Raw genomic sequence first — 20,230 nt, 5'->3', positions numbered from 1 at the left:
GGGACTAATATGAGCAAAGGTGGGGGGAATGGCAACCAGTCCTGGCTACGTTTGAGGGTAAAGAGGCATCCTGGGGGAGCTATGGCTGTTGTTCCCTTCCTGGATGACAGAGTTTCTGATGTTACAGGCAGTTTTTTACATAACAGAGTTAATACCTAAGATTTGGAGAGCCGATTCAAGTTTCTCCTGAAGCTGCTCCCTGGTCCACCACCTGTGACAGATCCTAGTCCTTCACTTACTGGGATCCAGGGTTGAGCAGCTTATAGGGCTGGAACACAGCGGCCATGGTCATCACCCTCCCATTCATTCTTTGAGGTCCAGCTCAAATTATGCCCCTGTTCTCGAAGATTCCCAGATTCCCCAACCTGCTGGACTCCTCTGAATATCTTAAGCACTTAATGTCTACAACACTTTACATTGTTTCTTTCTGTTTTTAAAAATTTTTTTAAGTTTATTTATTTTTGAGAGAGAGAAAGAGAGCGAGAGAGAGTGCAAGCACACAAGCAGGTAAGGGGCAGAGAGAGAAAGGGAGAATCTGAAGTAGACTCCTGGCTCCGAGCTGTCAGCACAGAGCCTGATGCGGGGCTCGAATCCACAAACCTTGAGATCATGACCTGAGCTGAAATCGGACGCTTAACCAACTGAGCCACCCAGGTGCCCCCACTTTATACCCTTTTCTTAACACAAGATGAACTCCCTGGACCAGGGTCTGTGTCATCCACAGTTCTGAATCTTTTCAAATCACCCAAGCACAGTGCTTTGCAACCAAAAGGAACCCAGTGACTGCTTGCTCAATGAATAAATGAACAAAACCAGACAACTTTACTTTGCTCAACCACTATTTAAATTCTTGGGACAGAAAAGGACTGTAAGGGAGGTTTCAGTTTGGAACTGTATTTCTTTCCTTTTTCCTTTCTTTCTTTCTTTCCTTCCTTCCTTCTTGAGAGAGAAAGAGAGCAAGCGAGCAAGCAGGGGAGGGCAGAGGAAGAGAGAGCATCCCAAGCAAGCTCCACGCCCAGTGTGCAGCCTGCCTTGGGGCTTGATCTCATGACCATGAGATCCTGAGAGGAAACCAAGAGTTGGATGCTTCACCAACGGAGCTGCTGAGGCACCCTGGAACTGGTATATCTTACCACCTCTCCCATTTCATTTTTTTCTGGTACAAGCCCTGCAGGTATAAAGTCTGATTTGACTTTTTGGAAAAGTGGAGACTGGAAAAGGACCGTTGCAAAGCAGTTCAAAAGGTACATAACAAGTAAGCACTGGTTTTCTCATCAAATTCTAGGCTCCCTAATAAGCAGACCTCTAAGGTCTGCAAAGGCAAGTATGGAAGATGAAGATTCTCTTACTCTTGCCAAGCCGTCTAGATTACAAAGTACTCTCTCAGATGCACTGGGAAGGACAAAGGGCAGGATTAATTGGAGCCATCTGATAACTAAGGAAATGAAGAAACCCAGAAGAGAGAGCATTAGCCAAAGTCAAAGAGCTAGTTAAAGGCGGAGCTGGAAAAACAGCCCCACCTGTTAATTCCCAGCGCACAAAGCTTTCCACCTGACCAGGCTGTCTATCTACAATATAAAGTAGTTGTTATACTGACTTCCCTAAATCAGCAGCTGAGGGCTAAGCAGAGTCAGGAACAAAGTTTACTGGTAGGTTTGCCCCAGCTCACCAAAGGGCCTCAGGAATAACTAGCATTTATTTTTAACCACCCTCACCCACCAGCCAGGATTGGTGGGAACCGCACTTCTGAAGAAGTGACTTTTTCTTTTGTTTTAAGCTCTTTTCTAAAAAAAGGTCCTTCTTCCTGAGCACCTCACGTTGTCTGGTCCTTGTTAAGTAGTAAGAGGCAGCCCTTAAAACAATTCAGTTCTTCCCAATCGGCTGAAGAGTTAAAATTTCATTTAGAGAATGCTGAGTATCAGAACATGAGCGATTCTACTCAGCAGCTGAAGAATGAGGGGCCAAAAGAGGTGATTAATGTCAAACCCTGCAGACCAAGAACTAAACCCAGTGTCCTGACTTCTGGTGTGTCCAAGCACACCCATTTTCCTGAGAGCACTGGTTTACTGTATTCCCCCTACTCTGTGCCAGGCTCCAGCGACATGATTTTATTCATTAGTTACCATTCAGTCATTCACTCAAAGAGTAAATGTGGAATGACTGTACGCTGGATGCCAGAGATTTAAAAAATCGAGCCCCTACCCTCAGTCATTTAAAAGCTCATCCTCACATCAGTTTCTTGAAGCGCCCATCATACTTTCCTGCCCTACACCAAACAACTGTTCCGCATACATCTCTGCTGGGAGAGGTGGTAGGTGGTGCAAAGGACTGGTTAAGAGGGTTCGAATCTCAGCTCTGCCACTTACCAGTGGTGTAAGAGGCTTCACCTCTCCGAACCTCAAGCTTCCTCATGCGTAAAGTGTCGATAATAACAGCACCTATTTTGCAGGGCTGTTAGCAGGCGGAGATTATGGACAACGCTTGGAACTTACTAAGGCCCAGGATACAGTAGCACCTACGGTGTTTTGGGTTTTTTTTCATTTGTTGGGGGAGGAGAAAAAAAAAAAAGAAAAAAGAAAGAGCAAGAGACGCGGCAGCAACGCGGTCCGCATAGTTCCAAGAGGTTCTAAGGCCTCCCTCTGGCCTGCCCCTCCGAAAGGTTCCGAGGGGCAGGACCAGAGCCCCGCAAACCTCGAAGCGGTGAAGGGGAGCTGAATGGCCCCAGTCTGGGGCTTGAACCTCAGCAGGGTAGTGGAACCCGGGAGGGTCGCATCCCCGGACCCCACACTCACCATGCTTGCGACGGTGGGCAGCTCCCGGTCTCGGACGTGGCAGCTCCCGGCGGCGCCCCCAAACAGCTCACTTCCGGCGCCGGGCTGGCCGGCAGTCGGGCCGTGGCTCTAGAGCCTCCGGGTAGCAACGCGCTCCACTCGCACGAAAGGTCCGTGCCTTTTCCGGGCCGTACCCCGCCCTCCCAAGGCCACTCCCCTTCTGCGTGCGGAGCGCACGAGACCAAAGGGGTGGGGCTCTGGTTTCCAAGTCCCGGCTCACCCCGGGGCCTTTGGAATCCGCAGCCAGCCGTAGCCAGTCTTCTCTCCTGAAGAGCCCTTGCCTTTTGCTGGGATCAGTACACGAAAGGAAGGATTCATAACTACAGCTTCACCTCTCTCCCTGCGGGTTCTGGGTCCAACCGGCCTTAGGATGAACACCGTAGGAGAGTAATTTTGGGGGTAGTGGGTAGACTGGTCCTAGTGCTTTCTTGTTAGTCCCTCCTCAGAACCCAAAGCTGGGACCGGAGGCAATGAAGGCCAGGGGATGCCAGTTACCAGAGGTTGAGCCCTCTCACCCTGCCCTCTCCAGGCCATGGGAGGAACCACGACCTCCAAACTGCCCCTTCCCCACAGTCCTGGGATCCTGTGAATCCGGTCCATCAGGTGGACACCCCAGGCAGGGAGGGATCTCAGCTAGGCTCTTGCAGCTAGAGCCCAGTACCTAAACCCCAGTGTCCCCAACCCCTAGGTCCCAGGCTTCCTACAAGCACAATGAGAATGCAGTACTGCTGGACAGAGCCTGGGAGCTCCCCTCAGCCACACATGGTCAGGCAGCCCTGGACCTCTCATGGCGTTAATGAGTCCAGTGACCTAGGGTGGAGTCTAGTCTCCCCTTGTGTAAGTCACAATCCCTCAGTTTCTGTCTTGACACTAGATGGAAGAATTCTAGCTGGCGATGGTCACTGCTGGAGAGAAGATGTTAAGGCTCAAAGAGTGTGACAGACCTAGAGCATCAAGGAACTTTGGAGCGGGGGCCAAAGTTGTGTGGTGTTAAAGAGTTAAGTGCTGGGCCTCCAAGCAGTGGCTCATCCTTCCGCCCCCACCCCAGATTTCAAGATTATTTCCCTCTAATGGAGAAATATTGCAGGGATGTTGGCGGTGGAGCTAGGGGACAAAGGGGGCAGGGTGCTTGGGTCTCCTGTTCTTCAAGGGACAAGCCCTGGCCTTCAGTCTATAGCTGCATCACTGATTCTCTGGGTGCATCATTTCTCTCTGAGCCTTGTCTTTCTCGAGTGGAAAATGGGGACAATGACATTTTTGATATAATACAAATAATATAGTTGTTATTAAAGGAATTCCCTGGTGTAGGCATTGAAGCTGGAGAGATTGTGGATTTGGGACAAGCAATGCAATTGTTTCTTATTCATTAAGGTATTTGCTGGTAGGACTGAAGCACACTGTAATATAGAAGTTTTGAGTGCCAATTCTGGCATCATGACCACTTGGATCACTCGTGTATCTTCTCCTTTCTAGGTGGGAGAAGCACTCTCTCTGAGGTGCTGTCTTCTCTTCTGTTAGGTGGAAATTATAATACCTACGCTGAAGGTTGATGTTGGGAGTAAATGGACCCTGGGATGTGAAACTGTTTGGAAGTTGAATGGGCTCATGGTGCTTGATCTGGAGATCAGTTATCCCTGAGAAAGGCTGGCCTTTAGTGTGTGTGTGTGTGTGTGTGTGTGTGTGTTGGTGGGGGGAGGTGTGTATGTGCAACCCTCAACCTTTGGACCAACATTGAGACCATCGCTTGGTCTGGGCACATTCTTGTTTTCTGCTAATGCTAGCAGAGGTTTGCACAGTTCAGATTCTTAGGGTGCCAGGCTCCCTTCTGCCTCCCCCATCCCCAGTAAGGGATGCCACCTACATCCTCTGTCCATTCCTCCTGTCACCTCCCTCCAGTTGATCCTGGACCTCAAATCAGGCCATTCTTAGCTTTCCCCCATATGTGCCCCTACCTCCGAGACCCTCTGTCCCCAAATCTCTTCCTCCTTCTCCTGAGGCCTCTTCCCCCAAAGTCTTTCTTTTTGGGACTGCTCACTGTTCTTCATGAAAGGCAGGTTAAACTTATCTCCCTCAAATGGTGGATGTTTGAAAGGTGTGGCCTGATGGAAGGAGAGAGACACCCACTGAGCTATGCACCCTTGGGCAAAGTGCCTTTCCCTCCCAGAGACTCAGTTTTCTCGAGTTCAAATCCACAGAGGACGAGGACCCAGCTGTCCTGCGGAAAAAGGCCTTGTGATGTGTACCGTGTCTGTGTTTCCACGTGTGCATTTATTGTTATTGCTCAGTATAGTGTTGAAAAGGCAGACAAATCCCATTAATTACAAAGAGCACAAGCCAGAGATACAGAGAAATAAAGAGTGTACAATAAGAGCACAGTCACTTCCCAGCCCCAATTGCCCCAGAGCCCCCGGAGCCCGGGCAGCTCGTGGAAGCTGGAACGGCACCATTTCCTCGCTACTCTGTTATAAAATATGTGCACACAAGAGTTAGCAAAGTGTGGCGACCCCCGAGAGGAAAGGTCCGGAGGGAGAGCACCACAGGCGTTACAAAACAGACTTCGGGGGCTGAGAAGGTCCCAGAGCAGCCTCAAAGGTCTTGTGTTTGGTGGAGGGGGTGATGGCTGATGCCCAGGTCCTGGGATCCCTTTCCCTGTACTTGGGCGAGTAGGATCTCTACATCACAATCAGGAGAGCTTGCTTCAGAACTTGGACAAGACCTGGGGATTTTTCTGCTGTTGTTTGATTTAGGCCTTGGCTCTGGAAGACCCAAAGCCTTCAAGAAATGCACCCCTCCCATCTTCTGATGGGATCTCGGACACTAGGGAGAGAGTTTTGGGTAGGAGGCACGTCACAATGCACCTAGCTGACAGCCTCCTGTAAGTAGAGCAAGAATGGGCAGAGGGTAAGGGTGGCGTGAAGGTCCAGGAAAGAAATGGCTGCATCCCAGAGGACCTATCATACAACCACTGAGAAAACTTTGGACAAAGAACAGGAAGTGAACTCCCTCCCCCCCCCCCCCAAAAAAAACCAGTTCAGGAAAGGGGGATGGGAATAAATGTTTCTCCAGGAGGAGAATAAGAAATACAAACAACTGGGCCATGCATCAGGTAGCTCCAGGTCTGGGAGAGAGCCTTCTTTCTCTTCTGGACTGGGGCAGGTGGAGGGTCCACCCCAGCACAACCAAGGGGGGGGGGTGACTTTGGGTCCCAAACTGAGATTGGGAGGGGACTTGGTGGCCTCTCCTGTTGACACCCTTGCTTAGGGTATAGATGAGATGTTGTTGGGGGGAACATCCGGCCTCCCCCCAAGATTTAGGACACTCCTTTTGTTTCTCGTTTTGAGACACTCTATTTAGCGACCCTGAGTGAACAGTGCTTACAATGGCAGGAAGATGAAGATGTTTGCACGTAGAATGACAGGGCCTAGTATATGGGGTGGGGGAAGGGCTGGGGCTGGAAGAAGACTTGGCAACATTTTAAAGTTTACTTAAAAGAACAGCTGTGTTGGGGCGCCTGGGTGGCACAGTCGGTTAAGCGTCCGACTTCAGCCAGGACACGATCTCGCGGTCCGGGAGTTCGAGCCCCGCGTCAGGCTCTGGGCTGATGGCTCAGAGCCTGGAGCCTGTTTCCGATTCTGTGGGTCTCCCTCTCTCTCTGCCCCTCCCCCGTTCATGCTCTGTCTCTCTCTGTCCCAAAAATAAACGTTGAAAAAAAAAATTAAAAAAAAAAAAAGAACAGCTGTGAGACAGTAACCAGCAAGTTTTGCTTTAAAAAAGAGAGAGAGAAGGGTGTTTATCCTATCACATGATAAAACATATAAAGCGACAGTAAGCAAAACTGTATGGCTGGTGCCAGATGAGACACCCAGATAAGGGAACAGAAGAGAAATTCCAGAAATAGGCCCACATCTATATACACCATCAGTATGTGGTACAGGGCAGGGGTGGGGGGGCATTTCAACATGGCTGTGAAGAGTGGCTACTCCAGGGGTAAGCCACCCAGGCTGAGACAGGTCCAGAGTCCTCGGCCCAGTACCATCATTGCCACTGGTCTGGTCTCAAAAGCAGGGCACCCTCCCTCTTGTCAACTCTGTGCTCCAGTTGGGACAAAGGAGGAAGGGGCCAGGGTGAGGTGAGGCGGTGGGAGCAATCGAGGCTGCTTCTGAGTTAGGGAAAGTGCTGCCTGAGTTGCAGGGAGGAGACATTTCCTCCCCGCCCACCTTCAAAAGTGGGTGATTCTCCAGCATCAGGGGTCACTCAGTGGGCCCCTCGCTCTTCTCTCATCTGTTTGGGAGAGACAAGTTGCTGAACTTAGACTTCAGAATGAATCTGCTACCTTCTCCTGGAGCCCTTGTCCAGAGGACAGAAAAGAAGCTACGTGGATGGTGCAGTCCCAAACTAGAAAAAAAATATACATTACAGAATATATATTTACTGTGTTCTGTTTGATTTTGTTTTTTTCCTTTTTTTTTTTTTAAAACCACAGACATTTCAGAATCACACTGCGGCAGTAAGAAGAGTCAGCGATCGAAGCATAACCATTGCATAGTATTAAATGAACAGAGACGGTGAGTTCTTTATTTACAGTTATTGTCTAGATAAAAAAATTCATAAAAACAGATGAATGGTCATAAATTATTTACCCCCTAATGGGGTGGACTGCCAAACGTACCCCATGCTGCTAGATATAGGACGCAGAGTGCAAGCTTTATGTACTACAGTGAGTTTGGACAAACCAATCATTTCCTCTGTGTGTGTGTGTGTGTGTGTGTGTGTGAGCATCCATCATTCCTGACAAGAAAAGACCAACGCTAATGTCGGGTGTCCTCCGTTACTTCCGCTGCTCCCTGTTCTCCAAGCTAGGCTCTACTCAGAGAAACCCCTCCTGTTTTTCCCTGTGTCCTGGCTCCAAATAAACAGGGAGCATGGGTGTGCAAGCACAGCTTTCCTGGTGTCGTGGAATGAGGTCATGGACACAAGATTGGAACAAAGAAGGTGGGGAGATGGAAAACCTTGAGAAAGGAAGCTACAAAAAAACACCATGTTCCAAGGCTGCTCCATGTTTTACATGTGCGGGTCTCTACTTTCTCGGCAGGCGAGCAGTGGGCTGGCTTTTTGTGGTGTTTGTATTGGAATCCAGTAAGCATATCTGAGGGCTGGTCACCCCTTTGGGGATGCAGTTTCCTCTGCTGGGTACATTCAGAGATATTCCTTCACGACAATCAGGTGATGCTCTCGCACACGGAAGGTCCTCCTTCCAGGAAGGTTTTGCCAGGTGGGATGGGCTGACTTGGGATCCCAAACCCTCAGGTTTCTTCACAGCCACCCAGACGTAGGCCCTCCCAGCTGACTATGGCTCTTTTCCCGAGTGGCTCTCATCTTGTTTGTGGAAGAATTCTCTGGGCCTGGAGAAGGGAAGGGCCGAGCTGACACAGAGCAACTGTGGGAAAGGTCAGTATGAGGAATGAATTTTGCAAGCGAGGTGGAAAAGTGTTTGGTTTTCCTCGAAGCATGGGACGTCATCGATCATGGTATTCAAAATGTCTTTTGCACTGTACAAGTTTATGGAAAAAGATTGTATGCTGAAAAGTCTCAAAGCAAACTTTGTATTAAATACAAAAGTTCTTTTATGAAAAAAGCTGATACCCACAAAGTGCTTAGCAGTTAAGAGGCTGACGTACAATTAAATAAGCTGTCATTAAGTGGGATTACTAGTGCTGTTATTGTCTTGGGGGGAAAATAACCACCTTTTCTCACCTGTGATACTGTAGGGTTTCAGAATGGCTTTCTGTCTGGGAAAGCGAGCCTTGCTGTCAAAAGGCTACAGTATATATTGCGACTACAGGAAGACAATTTGGTTTAAAAATCACACTGAATACATCTCAATATACACATCATAAGGTTCGTTCGGATCTAAATAGTGCAGAGAAAAAGGCTACTCTTCTTCAAAAATAAAAATAAAAGCAGCAGGCCTTAATGATCCTCATCCAGTATGCCAACAGCTCATACGCTGCAATTTATAAGTAAATAAACCTCTAAATTACTAAAAAAAAAAGTCAACACAGTAGCATTTATAATATTGCAACACTACCTCAACCTCTGTACAGACAGTGCCAAAGAGAACCTTTTTTTTGAAATGCTCTTAGTAAACTCAAGCGAGTTTCATCGAGAGAAAAGTCTTCAACCAGAGCTTGGCGGACCCCGTCATCCTCCTTGGGCCGGGCCGGCCGTTAGTGCTGCAAACCTAGGAAGCCTTCTCTCCTCCTCTCCCTGTGTCTACGGAGCACGAGCACGGTGTTAACCCCCTCCGGATGGACACTCAGTAGCATTTGGCGTCTGCCTGAGCCTCCCGCGGTAGTGACATAATTGAACGGAAACAGCAGGCAAAAATCAGAGCATGGCTATTGTAAAACATCAAGGATGCAATCCAGGGAAGTGTCTGTTGGGCTGAGCTGTCTTTATAGCATCTCAGCCACCAGTGTTCTTAAACCGTACAAATAGCCAAAGACGTTATCTACAGGTTTGTAAACAAATTACATTCTTGTTTTAGGACATAAATAAGTTAAAATAGAGCATTTAAGCGGAAACAAGGCAACATGCCGGCAAAAAAACTTTATATATCCGTGTGTGTGTGTGTGCGTGTGTGTGTGTATACCTATCTATATGGACGTATACAGTCTTGCAGAAGTATACGTTGATATAGATACAAAGAAATGGATATAACCTTGTGAGTGTCTATGAAGTTCTTCGGTTCCATTGGTGCAAATTTACTAGGTGAGTTAAGCTCTGCAGTTTCAAAAAGTTGTTAAATTAACCTATGCAACTGAGACCATGCTGCGCAAGCATTTCAAAAACTCACAGACCAGTCGATTGGATAAATAGTCTCAGAAAAGAGTCTGTTGTCAGTTCCCGCCTAAGAAAACAAACAAAAGACCCTCCCCGACCCCCCCCCAAACCAAACAAGGGGAGGACTGGAAGTGCACAGTACATTCATGCAGGGGACGTGGTGGCCTGGCGGGTGCATGGCTGGTCCATGTTCGGGCGGGAGCCGGGAAGGGCTTGTTCTGGGAAAATCGCTCACTCCCGCAAGCCCCCCCCTCCCCAAGGAGATCCCGCCCCTTGCCTCAAAGTGAAAAAGAGTTCAAACAGCATCGCAGCCAGAAAAAGGGTCTTTTGGGTGGAAATGTTGGTTTTCTCGCCAGTATTTGGTTTCCTGTTGTTGCTCGTTGCTGCTTGGGTGAGCTGGGTGCCTGGATGGGTGGGGCCCGGGGGTGGGTGGCGGCAGGGTCCTCAGCTAAAGCGACGTCTCCAGGCTGTGGATGGGGCTCCCTGGACTTGAAGAGGTAGCTGATTTGCTTGTGTCAGTCGTCAGATTGATCCCGCTGTCGATGGCGCTGTTGTTCTTGTTGAGCGATGACGGCGGGCTCGAGTTCTGCTTGAGTGCGGCATCTTCTTCCAGGTCGGTGTCGTCAATGAGGGGGATGTGGGGCTGTGAATCTTCGATCCGGAATTCGGGGTGAGCCATGAAATTATGGATGGAGGTTCGAGACTCAGGCTTTTCTAGACCTTCATAGAGAGAGCTACGGAACGCCTTCACGACGCGAATCTGCAAGGGAAACATAGGGGTGAGAAGCACTGCCCTGGGTGGGGGGCCCAGTAGCCAAGCTGGGGGGGGGGGCTCGGAGGAGGGGCTGGGGGGAGGGGTCAGGGCACAGCAGGCGGCTGGAATCCACAGTCGCTGGGTGTTATGAGCATGGGAGGAGGGGGAAGAATGGAAGAGGGGCTCAGGTTATATGCATCCGAGAGGTTTTAAAAACTGCTTTGGTTTTGGTCAGAACTACAGTATGAGGACAGGAGGAATCAAGCCCCATCACAGAGATGGTGGGAAACAGTGGTTAGAGGAAGCATAGTCCACTCCGGCGGCCACCCAGACCTAGTGAGAGACTGAGCCTTGTTAACTTTAGAGCAGAAGTTCAACCATGCAGAAGGGGTGCGGGACCAGGTGGGAATAAAGGAGGAAGGAGGAGAGGCTATTTTTAGAAAATTAATCTCCAAAAAAACCACACACAGTTAAGAAACCATACAACATGGAACAGATAACGTCACAAACGGAAAAGGAACAGAAAGGGGGAGACGGTTGGATGAGCCGGGATGGGAGAAGACACACGAGGGCCAGAGAACAGGAACATCAAACCGAAGGCAGCAAAGCAAACCAAAGCCAACTCAGGGCTTTCTGGGGTGCAGAGCAGAGGCAGCCAGAAAGCACGAAGGAGCCGGCAGACTGATGACATTCATGGGCAGGAGCATGCCACGGTGAGGGGTCAGGAACCACACAGCACACACAGACAGACACACGGCTACACTTGGAAGCCTGGACAATGTGAACGGAGGTCTTTGTACCCAACGTTTCTTTCCTTCATGCATTTGGGAGGTAAACACTCGAGTATAGACTCAAAGCCCTGGCCAGTCATTGGAGTTGGCTTTGGGGTCCCTCATTTCCTGGGGTATTTGATTTACTTGTGCTTTGAAAACACAAAAACCCCAAAAAAGGAAGCCAGAATCAGATGGCCAAACCCAGCCCTGGGTGGGATTCTAGGGGGTGTGGACCTGAGACACAAAACAGCATGTTCTTTCACCTTCTGTGACTTCGTTGGAAGCCATGGTTCTCTGAACCACGAAAGGGGGTTGGATCTTGAGTCTTCCAGGTTGGTGGAAAGAGCACTGGACTCAGAGTCCGGAAGACTTGAGCCTGAGTCCTGGCTCTGGCACTTTTGGTGCCTTGACCACGGGCAAGTGACCACATTGCCTCACTGGTCGTCCCCTGTCCTGCCTCACGGAGTGCAGAGGAACAGGATCCCTGTGTTGAAGAGAGGGGTTCCTTCTCCAGACTCTTGGGAGGGGGAAGCCATGCCTGTCATCTCCAGGGGCAGATGGAACTTGGGATAAAAAGGTACTTTCTCCTCTATTCTTAGCCCCAACTCAGAGTGGAGGCAGTGGCAGGGGAATACAAGGCAGCCTCAGTGCCTCCAAGGAGCAGAGCCTCAGCCGAGGTGGCCGTGGAGCTGAGAGCAGTGGCTGCCTCCACACCACAGACCCGCGGGAGGCAGAGGACCGCTGGGGTCCTTGTGGGGAGGCCCTTGCAGTCCCAGGATCTGTGGAACTCCCAGCTGAACCCAGGGGTATCTTGCTGGTGGGACACAGGTGGGGAAAGCGTGGGCCATGGAGGTGAGTTTTCTGGGTGACTGTGGCTGGTGGTTTTAAGTGTCATAGCTCAGGGTCTATTTTACTATTTCAGAGGGAAGTGTTTCTAAAGCACATAAGATGTGTATCTATTTAGTGTGTACAGAGAAGGGTTTAACTTCAAGTTGGTCAGGAATCCTTTTCGGTCTTGTGTAAGACCCCAGAATTTTGATTTTGTTTGTTAAGTTTCTTTTGTTGTCAGCCATCATTAGTAGTTCTGATTTTTCCTTGTTTTCTCAAAAGCATCTCTGTCCCTTTTCCTCCTTATGTGCTGGGGCCGGGGACTCCATGGGACCCTCCTTGTTGGAATCATGCTTTAAATAAGAGGCAGCAGGTGCCTGCAGATGCCATGCATTAGTGCTGGCCCTCTGACAGGCATTTCACTGCTCCGAGGATTCTTTCTCCCTGGATTCCCCATTCATGGCTCTGCAGAGATTATTAAATATTCTGATCTCCTGATGAGCAGGCCACTGCACCCTTGAGTCAGTGAAAACAATGAAAAAGGTGTTGTGGGCCTCAGTTTTCTTATCTGTAAAATGGGAATAATAATCACTGTAACTGCCCAGCCTAGTGCCCAGTGTGTTCTGAGGCTGAACTGCAATAAGATGCTGGCTGGGGCACCTGGTGGAGGAGGAGGGATGGTGGCAGGACCCTGTCATGTGACTGAAAATGCAGAGGGGACGACACACAATGAGATGCAGGCCCCTTGCCCTCCCCCTGGCATGGAGACAACAGAGAGAATGAACTGCTCTGGACAAGACTGTGGGGACAAGACTTTTTGGGACACCCCACCACGGCCATCTCAAGTCTCCACTTCGGTTCACTCCGCGGCTGAAATGGAAAAAAAAAAATACGGGAAGAAAAAAAGCTCTTCCGCCTCCCTTCCTTGCCTACCCTAAAGTGAGATTTTTGGGCGTGAGCCGCATTTGGGCATGGGGGGAGGGGAGAGGGGTGAGGACCGGGCCTGTGGGATTTTAGACATTTTGGTTTCATCAGTACAAAGGGAGTAGGACACCCATGCCCGTGTTGGAGGGCTCTGAGGAAATGCGTAGGCCCCGGGCTGGGACGGGTTCGACATACTCGAATGTTTACCCGGCTTCAGGGAAGCCAAGAGTCTGGGATTGATTCACATTCATTTCAGGCTCAAGGTTAAAGACTCACAACCTCTTTTAATTTCACTCTCTCTTGCTGAACTCTGTATCCAGGGTTCTCTAGCCCTCTAGGGAAACAAACACATGGAATATTCAGACAGTGGAGAGGTCTAGGCCCCACCCCAGAAGCAAGCCATTTTCTCGCCAACCCAAGATTGCACTAAGTCAGTTACCAAAACGCTAATGATAGATACAGTTTTCTTTTCTTTCCTTCTTCATTTCTCCCCTTAAGAGATGCAAACTCCTTGCTCCTAGCAGTCCTCAGAATCAGGAATGTGACGGGGAAGTGGCAATAGGAGATGCCCGGTCTGGTAGTGGCCAGAAAGTGGCCGGTTCTGGGTTAGGACCCTGCAGTTCTTGGCTTGGTTGGTTTGAAGGAGTAGGACCTTCACTGACCAACACGGAGCCTGCCACACACTCGTTAAATACAAAAGTGGTTTGAGATGGGTGCAGATGAGTGTAGCTTGGCCCTGGGTCAGAGCTGAATGTTAATTTTGTCCTGGATCACCAGCGGGGAGGTGCCCTTCTCCCCAGTCCCTGCCAGGCTGGTAGAAATTCAAGCAGAGAGACAGACAGCTTTCTTGGCCTTCTAAATCCCAGAGGATCGGCTCCTTTCTACCGTATGAGACTATGGGCATGGGCACTGGTTCTGGAATGAAAATTCCGCCTCTGCAGGCTCCAGGTCTATGCGCTTGTCTGGAAAGTGGTGTGCACTGGTGGGAAAAATGAGGGACTTTGGAGTCAGGCCTCTTGCCACTCACTTGGGTGATCTTGGTCAAGTCAGTCCACTTCTCTGAGCCTCAGTGTCTTTCTCAGTTAAATGGATATATTGAAGAAACTCCTTCCTCCTATTCATTTGCGAGGCATATGTGAAGTGAAGAATATGGGAACAGCTTTGGAAAACACTGAGTGAGGCTCAAGTATAAGGCCTTATAGGCATGTGCCTTTAAGTTTCTGGGGGAAAAAACCTCTCATTTTTGAGTGAGTCAGAAGAGGAAAGCACGAGAGCGGACGAGAGTTCCCGCACAAACATTCCGGATGTCAGCCTGACCTGCCTGTCATGTCTGCATGCACCTGTCTGCCTGGCACCCTCTGTCCCACAGTGGTGCCTGGGGAGCGATGTGTGATGTGGTGGGGGGGCTCCTCACCCCAAGGTCATGAGTCAGAAGTCCATCCCAGGGACAGGGGCCCCCGGCCTTGGTGCTTAACTCTTGATAACCCAGGAAACAGTGGTTTGACTCCTTCTAGAATATACAGACTCCAGGTATTTTGAACTCAGCATACATATGGCTATCCTCCTCTGCTGGAGAATCCCCAGGAGGAAGACCCTTCTCAGAGGAGGTGGGAGGCAGCCTACCTTTCCATCCCACCCAATTTGGGACCCCTTCTCTTAACTGTGGCTACTGGCTTCACACCTCCCTGTGGGAAGAAAGCCTTTGGCTTTTTTTATTTTTTTAATTTTTTTAATTTTTTTTTCAACGTTTATTTATTTTTGGGACAGAGAGAGACAGAGCATGAATGGGGGAGGGGCAGAGAGAGAGGGAGACACAGAATCGGAAACAGGCTCCAGGCTCTGAGCCATCAGCCCAGAGCCTGACGCGGGGCTCGAACTCCCGGACCGCGAGATCGTGACCTGGCTGAAGTCGGAGGCTCAACCGACTGCGCCACCCAGGCGCCCCAGCCTTTGGCTTTTGAAGGGACCTTGGCCGGTAGCTAGAGGGCCCTCAGAGTCCTTGGAGACCAGAGGGTATGTCATTGTTATAACGACTATTCAGGAGAAGGAGGAACTGGGACTATTTATTTAGAGTTCACATTGTGACTGTATTGACCAAAATGTGTGTGTTGAAACCACAGAGGTCGTGATCTCTTTTGGAACCAGTACCCTCGGCTAGGGGGGATGGTCAGGCTCCCATAAAGCATGCTGAATTACAGTCTGGAGTCTCCAATAGAGGGTAGGAATACAAAATGCTTAAGGAGACAAGATGGCAATTGGATGAGGGAGTCACGCTTGACCATTCCTGTTGGGTCCTTGGAGAGGTGGGCAAAAATGGGTGTTTCTCTGAAGAAGTGTTGAGAGCTGATTGTTCCTCGGCTGGCCTTATGGTTTTATAAATGGCACAGGAAAAGGTGAGAATGATATTACCCAGGTTTGAGATGACCAAGCTCTTTCCCTAGACTATAAGAGCTAAGGTGAGGGGCTATGCCACAGGAAGACTTCCAAAGGCTGCATGGGTGCCCAGAAATGCCAGGTTGTCTCTGGCTGTGGCCAGGGTGAAGCACCATGCCTCAAGAAAGAGGCTAACCCGGGATGGACAAACAGCTGAGTGAGCACTCAGAAGCCAAACTGGCTGGCAGCCAGACCCAGCCAGGGGGCTGTAGGAGTTACCAGGAGGGGTGGCAGGAGCCAAAAGAAATGGATTTTTCAGCCAGTGGCTCTCCAGACCGGAACTCTTTTTTTTTTTTTTTTTAAGTGATCTCTACACTTGAACCAAGATCAAGAGTCATATGCTCTATCCACTGAGCCAGCGAGATGCCCCTAGACCAGAACACTTGGTCATTGGTCTTCAAGAAAGGTGGTAGTGAGTGCTGAGCAAGGCCAGAGCTATGTGGATGCAGGAGTAGGTCAGCTGGGTGAGGCTCTCTGCTGTAAAGGGGAGGAGGAGGGGACCAAAGTGTTTCCTGCCCTGAGAAAGCCTGGCAGTGACTTCCTAGTGATAGTCACAGACATGCGACTTGGACACCATCTGCTCAAATAGCTCTCCATTTCACTTTGGCTTCACCTCCCCATTGCTGGGATTTTGTGCTAATGAATGAACATGGAAGGGCTTTTGTTCCCCTTTCTGCACCCCGCCCCCCATCCTGTCTACCTGGCAGGGCTGCATCCATTGAACAGTCATGGGATATGAGCATATGCCATCAGCAGTCTCTCTGTGGCTTGTGTCTCCCACCAGAGGGCTCAGATGGCCCAGGTCCCACCCTGCATGCAAGTCCTTTCCCACCCAGTGGAAGGGGATGTGTGTGGTGGGTGTACTGTGTTTGGATGGGGGAACAGGCACTTTACAAAATATGGAGAGATGAAGCCTAGAGTCTGTTCCTCGTCAAAAGCTGGGCTAGAACAGACACACTGTGGCAATCTGAGAAGACGAGAACCAGGGGTTCCCTTATGGTTTGGGAGAGGTTGACTGGAGACAAGGTAAAGGAGGCAGGTGGCAAATAGACACTTCTTATTCTCCCTGGGGCCTGAAGCCATGGGGGAGGGGTGGTTCAGAAAGATCTCGACAGGCCAGAAATGAGAGACCCAGGTCAGAAGTCTCCACTTGAGAGGAGGAGGTGAGCTTGGCAGGAGGGAGAAGATGGAGGAGGTCAGAGTCCCCCGCTATCCCTGAGATGAGGAAGGGCCAGAAGCCACGGGTTAGACCAGGTCCTTCAGGGCGTCCTGGCACCCAGCCAAGACGTGAGCCTGGGCCCACCGTTTTGTACCTGAGGTCAAGCTGAATGGGTCAGGAGCTCTGTCCTTTCTAGAAAGGGGTCAGACCCTCAGTGTGCAGGGAAAAGTGTGTGTAAGGCAGTGGATGTCCTCAGATGTACAAGGAGAGAAGGCAGAGGGTTCTGAACCACCAGGCTGTGATCTCCTTGATGGCCTGGGAGCCCTCACCGACTAGGATCTCTGACCTATAAGTGACCCCTCTCTTGGCTGCACCCCACTGTGACTTGACTGTGACCCCTCAGGGCCTTGACCCGTGGTAACCCCCTACCTAACTGACTATAAGACTCTAACTGCTTGGCCAACTCTGACTTTGCCCTCATGGGCTAGGCTTTTCCTGACTGAGTATGATCCTAGACTGATCCTAGACTGATGCTTTGCCCTCCCCGCTGACTGCTGTCCCTTGGCTGCTGTGACCCTTTGGTGCTGGGACATTTGATCACGGGAAACTCCCCTCCAGATGCTGATCCTTTGACTGACCCAGACCTTTTTGGCCACTTTCAACCTTCACGACCCCTTAGCTGAGTGGTTAAATCCCTGACCCTGACCCCAGCCAACCCTGGCCCACCAAATGACTGCCACCCCATGACTGGCAATGCTCTCCTGACCAACTGGGACCCTTCTCTGTGGCTCTGGTCCCTCAGCCCCCTGGGCCTCGCCATGACTGGCTGCCCCCCGTGTCCTTGGTGCCCCGGCCCCTGCCCGCCCAGCACTGGCGTCGGTGGCGCCCGAGGCAGTAAGGATTCACACTCACGCCCAGCTGCAGCAGGAGGAAGGCTGGTCGGAGAGGAAAGAGCATTGGACAACGACACGCGACTAGGGCTAGAGAGATTGGCTACGTCCTGGCTCTGGCTGGTGACGGAGGACTGTCTCCGCAGGGCCCCCTGAAAGGAGGCCCCGCTCTTGAAAGTATTGACTACTTCAATCTGCAACGGAGGAGAGAACGAGACAAGTTGCGAGAAGAACGGACACACAGCTACACGACTGACAGGCGCAACGCCACGAGAACAGCCGCAGCCACGGTGACAATGACAACGTCACTTAAAGTCAAACAAAGACTACCAGACACACTCAAAGCCTCTGCAAGATGTCTGCTCAGCTCCAGGCCCATCTGTAGGCCCCAGAGTCCCGGGGAGGGCTGGCCAAGGGGGCCGTGTGCTGGGGTCCTTGTCGTGGGGGAGAACCCAGGCTTCTCAGGAGGCTCTTGGTCTGAAACCTGTCCCACCCCAACCCCGGCTCCCAGAGAGTGCTGTCTCCTGAACCTTGGTCACCCCTAAAACTAGGGGGGCATACCTACCTCTCAGGGCTGTGGAGGCCAACGAGAGGATGTTTGGGGGTGCCCTGTGGGGTGTGAAGCAGCCCAGGTAATCTTCTGTTTGTTACCTAGGCCTGGCGGATCGAGGTAGGGGCTGGGCAGTACTTCCCAGAGTGATGGGGGGGCAAGGGACCCACCCTCTCTCAGTTTCCTAGTCCCCCGTGTCCCTCATCCCACGGGGCTGTGAATGAACAGTGTGAACCACAGCTCCAGCCTAGGCAGAGGGCTGTGCAAGAGTGTGTGGGGCCTACACATTTGTGACACGGGTCTCTGTCCTGGGGAAGGAATCCGTCCCACGTGTGTGCTTGGCATGTGTGTCCTTGGTGTGCACGTGTGTGTCTGTGTATGTGTGGGGAAGACCAAACTTTGCTTCCCAGAGTGGTGTCAACACCCTGGCGGAGGGCAGTGTCTGAAGGCCCAGGTGGAGGACATGTAAGCACGTGTAGAGACGCCAGGACCTCCCAGGCTGACCCCCAGGCCCGGGAGAATGTGGGGTTGGCCCTGCCCTTACATGGCCTGGTGCCCACCCTTGCATTGCCCCTCCCGGTGGCCACCCCACGACCCTGACCCGAGCCTCTCACTCACCTCAGCACTCAGGCCCCCTCCCCGCTTTGGGGCATCCCCCCTCAAAACCCATGGTGGGTGTGACCCCCAGTCTGACCCCTTGCTGGTCTGTGGGGCGAGGCGGAACATTCCTGGGGAGGCCGCAGCTTCTTCAGCAGCCACAGGAGCGTGCGTGTGGGGAACACGGCTGGTGAGATGGGAGAGCAGGGCCGGAGTCCGGTCTCTGAGTGCCTGTGGGGTGGCATGGAGCACGCCCGTCTCCGTCACCCACCCGCCCTGGGAGCCTCCCGTACCTGGGTCTGGATCCGATTCAGGCCTCGGAACCACAGGATCTGGCCCCGCCGCAGCTCCCTCTCGGCGTGGTCTATCTCCTCCACGTCCTCATTCAGCTCCTCCTCCGGGATCTCCTCCTTCTGCGTGAGCCTCCCTGCCTCCTTGAGGAACTTGAGCCTGCTGGTCGGGATGGTGGCGATGACCTGCAGGGGGTCCAGCGGCAGGGTGATGGGGGCCGTCCCACAGGTGGCCTCCTTCCGCCCTGCCACCCCACCCCCCTCTCCTCCCCACTTACCTACTCATGCTCAGCTCGCTCCTTAACTCATCCTACCTGTTCCTCAATTCCATCTTGTATAATTGCTTATTGATTTGCTTTTTAAGTCACTCATTCAGAGGAAAATCTTGGCCTTTAGGAGTTGGACAGATGTGACTTTGAATATGCCCCAGGCCTTACAGGCCACATGACCTTGGGTAAGTCACTTAACGTCTCTGAGCTCTGCCTTTCCCATCTGTAAAGCTGGGGGTAATTCTCAGAGTTGGAGGATTAAGCAGGGTGGTGTATCTAAGTTGCTGTGCATGAGCCTGGCTCATGGCTGGCCCTCAGGTCCCTGGGCTCATTCCTCCTGATCATTTGGTCCTGTGGAAACTGAGTGTGGGCAATAGGGGCCCAGGGCACGGGTACCTTGGGGGCAGCCAGTCCTAGGACTTGGAATGGTTGCCTTCCCAGAAAGGGAAGGCAATATGGGAAGGGGATATGCTTTTATCCTTAATCGTCCTCCAAAGGGCTTGTCCGTGGGGCTGAGACCTGAAAGACAGACCTTGTGGGGAGGCTGAGGTGACAGAGATTAGAGGCCCCTTTCCTATCCTGTAGGGACAAACAGAGGCTGGCCTGGACACTCAGTCTCACGGGTTCTCTGGAGGTTTCAGCATTGCCCACCGGCATAATCCTCAGGCGTCAGGAGTCTGCTCTCCCAGAAGCCAAGAGCTCCCTGAGGGTGTGGGCTCTAGGAGGATAAAGATGGCCTGGCTGTGAGGGTGCCCAAGGAATGGGGTTGCGAAGTCAAATCTAGTTTATCAACTTCCCAAAGAAGCTCCAAAGTTGCAAGAAGGACCTTTTTGGATGAAACTAAATTTTCTTCTTTATCTTCTATCTAATTTCTGCTACTGCAACTTCCCACTCCAGCCTGGAACAGCTTGAAATCAAGAACAATGTCTCAGGCAACCTGGGGCTCCCAGTACCTGGATGACGGAGCACCTTGGGAATAAGGCCCCCTTGGCCCAGATCCAGCTCCAGGTACTTCTCCCAAGCACTGCATCCTGGTCTGTCTGCAAGCAGACATGCTCTGAAGGAGTGTGTGCACGTGTGTGTGAGCGT

At 51.3% G+C, this 20,230-nt stretch overlaps 2 protein-coding genes across 15 annotated transcripts in view; both read right to left on the bottom strand.

Annotated features, from left to right (window-relative positions):
- SEC13 (SEC13 homolog, nuclear pore and COPII coat complex component) overlaps positions 1–2,906 on the bottom strand; it is a 35,001-nt gene extending 32,095 nt beyond the window's left edge. The window contains exon 1 of one of the 2 annotated variants that reach the window (XM_015069356.3): positions 2,793–2,906. In XM_015069356.3, coding sequence (XP_014924842.1) covers positions 2,793–2,795 — 3 coding nt within the window. In that variant the 5' untranslated portion in view covers positions 2,796–2,906. Of the gene's footprint in view, positions 1–2,366; positions 2,386–2,792 lie in introns of those variants that run through there. The other variant, XM_027042636.2, reaches the window with a different exon arrangement.
- A 4,468-nt stretch (positions 2,907–7,374) lies between these two features.
- Positions 7,375–20,230, bottom strand: part of ATP2B2 (ATPase plasma membrane Ca2+ transporting 2) — a 384,493-nt gene continuing 371,637 nt past the window's right edge. For 8 of the 13 annotated variants that reach the window (XM_027042618.2, XM_027042617.2, XM_027042623.2 and 5 more), the window contains 2 exons: positions 18,876–19,058; positions 7,375–10,434 (listed from right to left, as the gene is read on the bottom strand). In XM_027042618.2, the coding sequence (XP_026898419.2) occupies positions 10,123–10,434; positions 18,876–19,058 (495 nt within the window). In that variant the 3' untranslated portion in view covers positions 7,375–10,122. Of the gene's footprint in view, positions 10,435–13,232; positions 13,288–17,453; positions 17,630–18,875; positions 19,059–20,230 lie in introns of all 13 variants that reach the window. The other 5 variants (XM_027042626.2, XM_027042629.2, XM_027042631.2 and 2 more) reach the window with 3 other exon arrangements.

The sequence above is a fragment of the Acinonyx jubatus genome, chromosome A2, assembly GCF_027475565.1.
Source record: "Acinonyx jubatus isolate Ajub_Pintada_27869175 chromosome A2, VMU_Ajub_asm_v1.0, whole genome shotgun sequence".
Classification (NCBI taxonomy): Eukaryota; Metazoa; Chordata; class Mammalia; order Carnivora; family Felidae; genus Acinonyx; species Acinonyx jubatus.
This window is presented reverse-complemented; position numbering and strand designations above follow the sequence as displayed.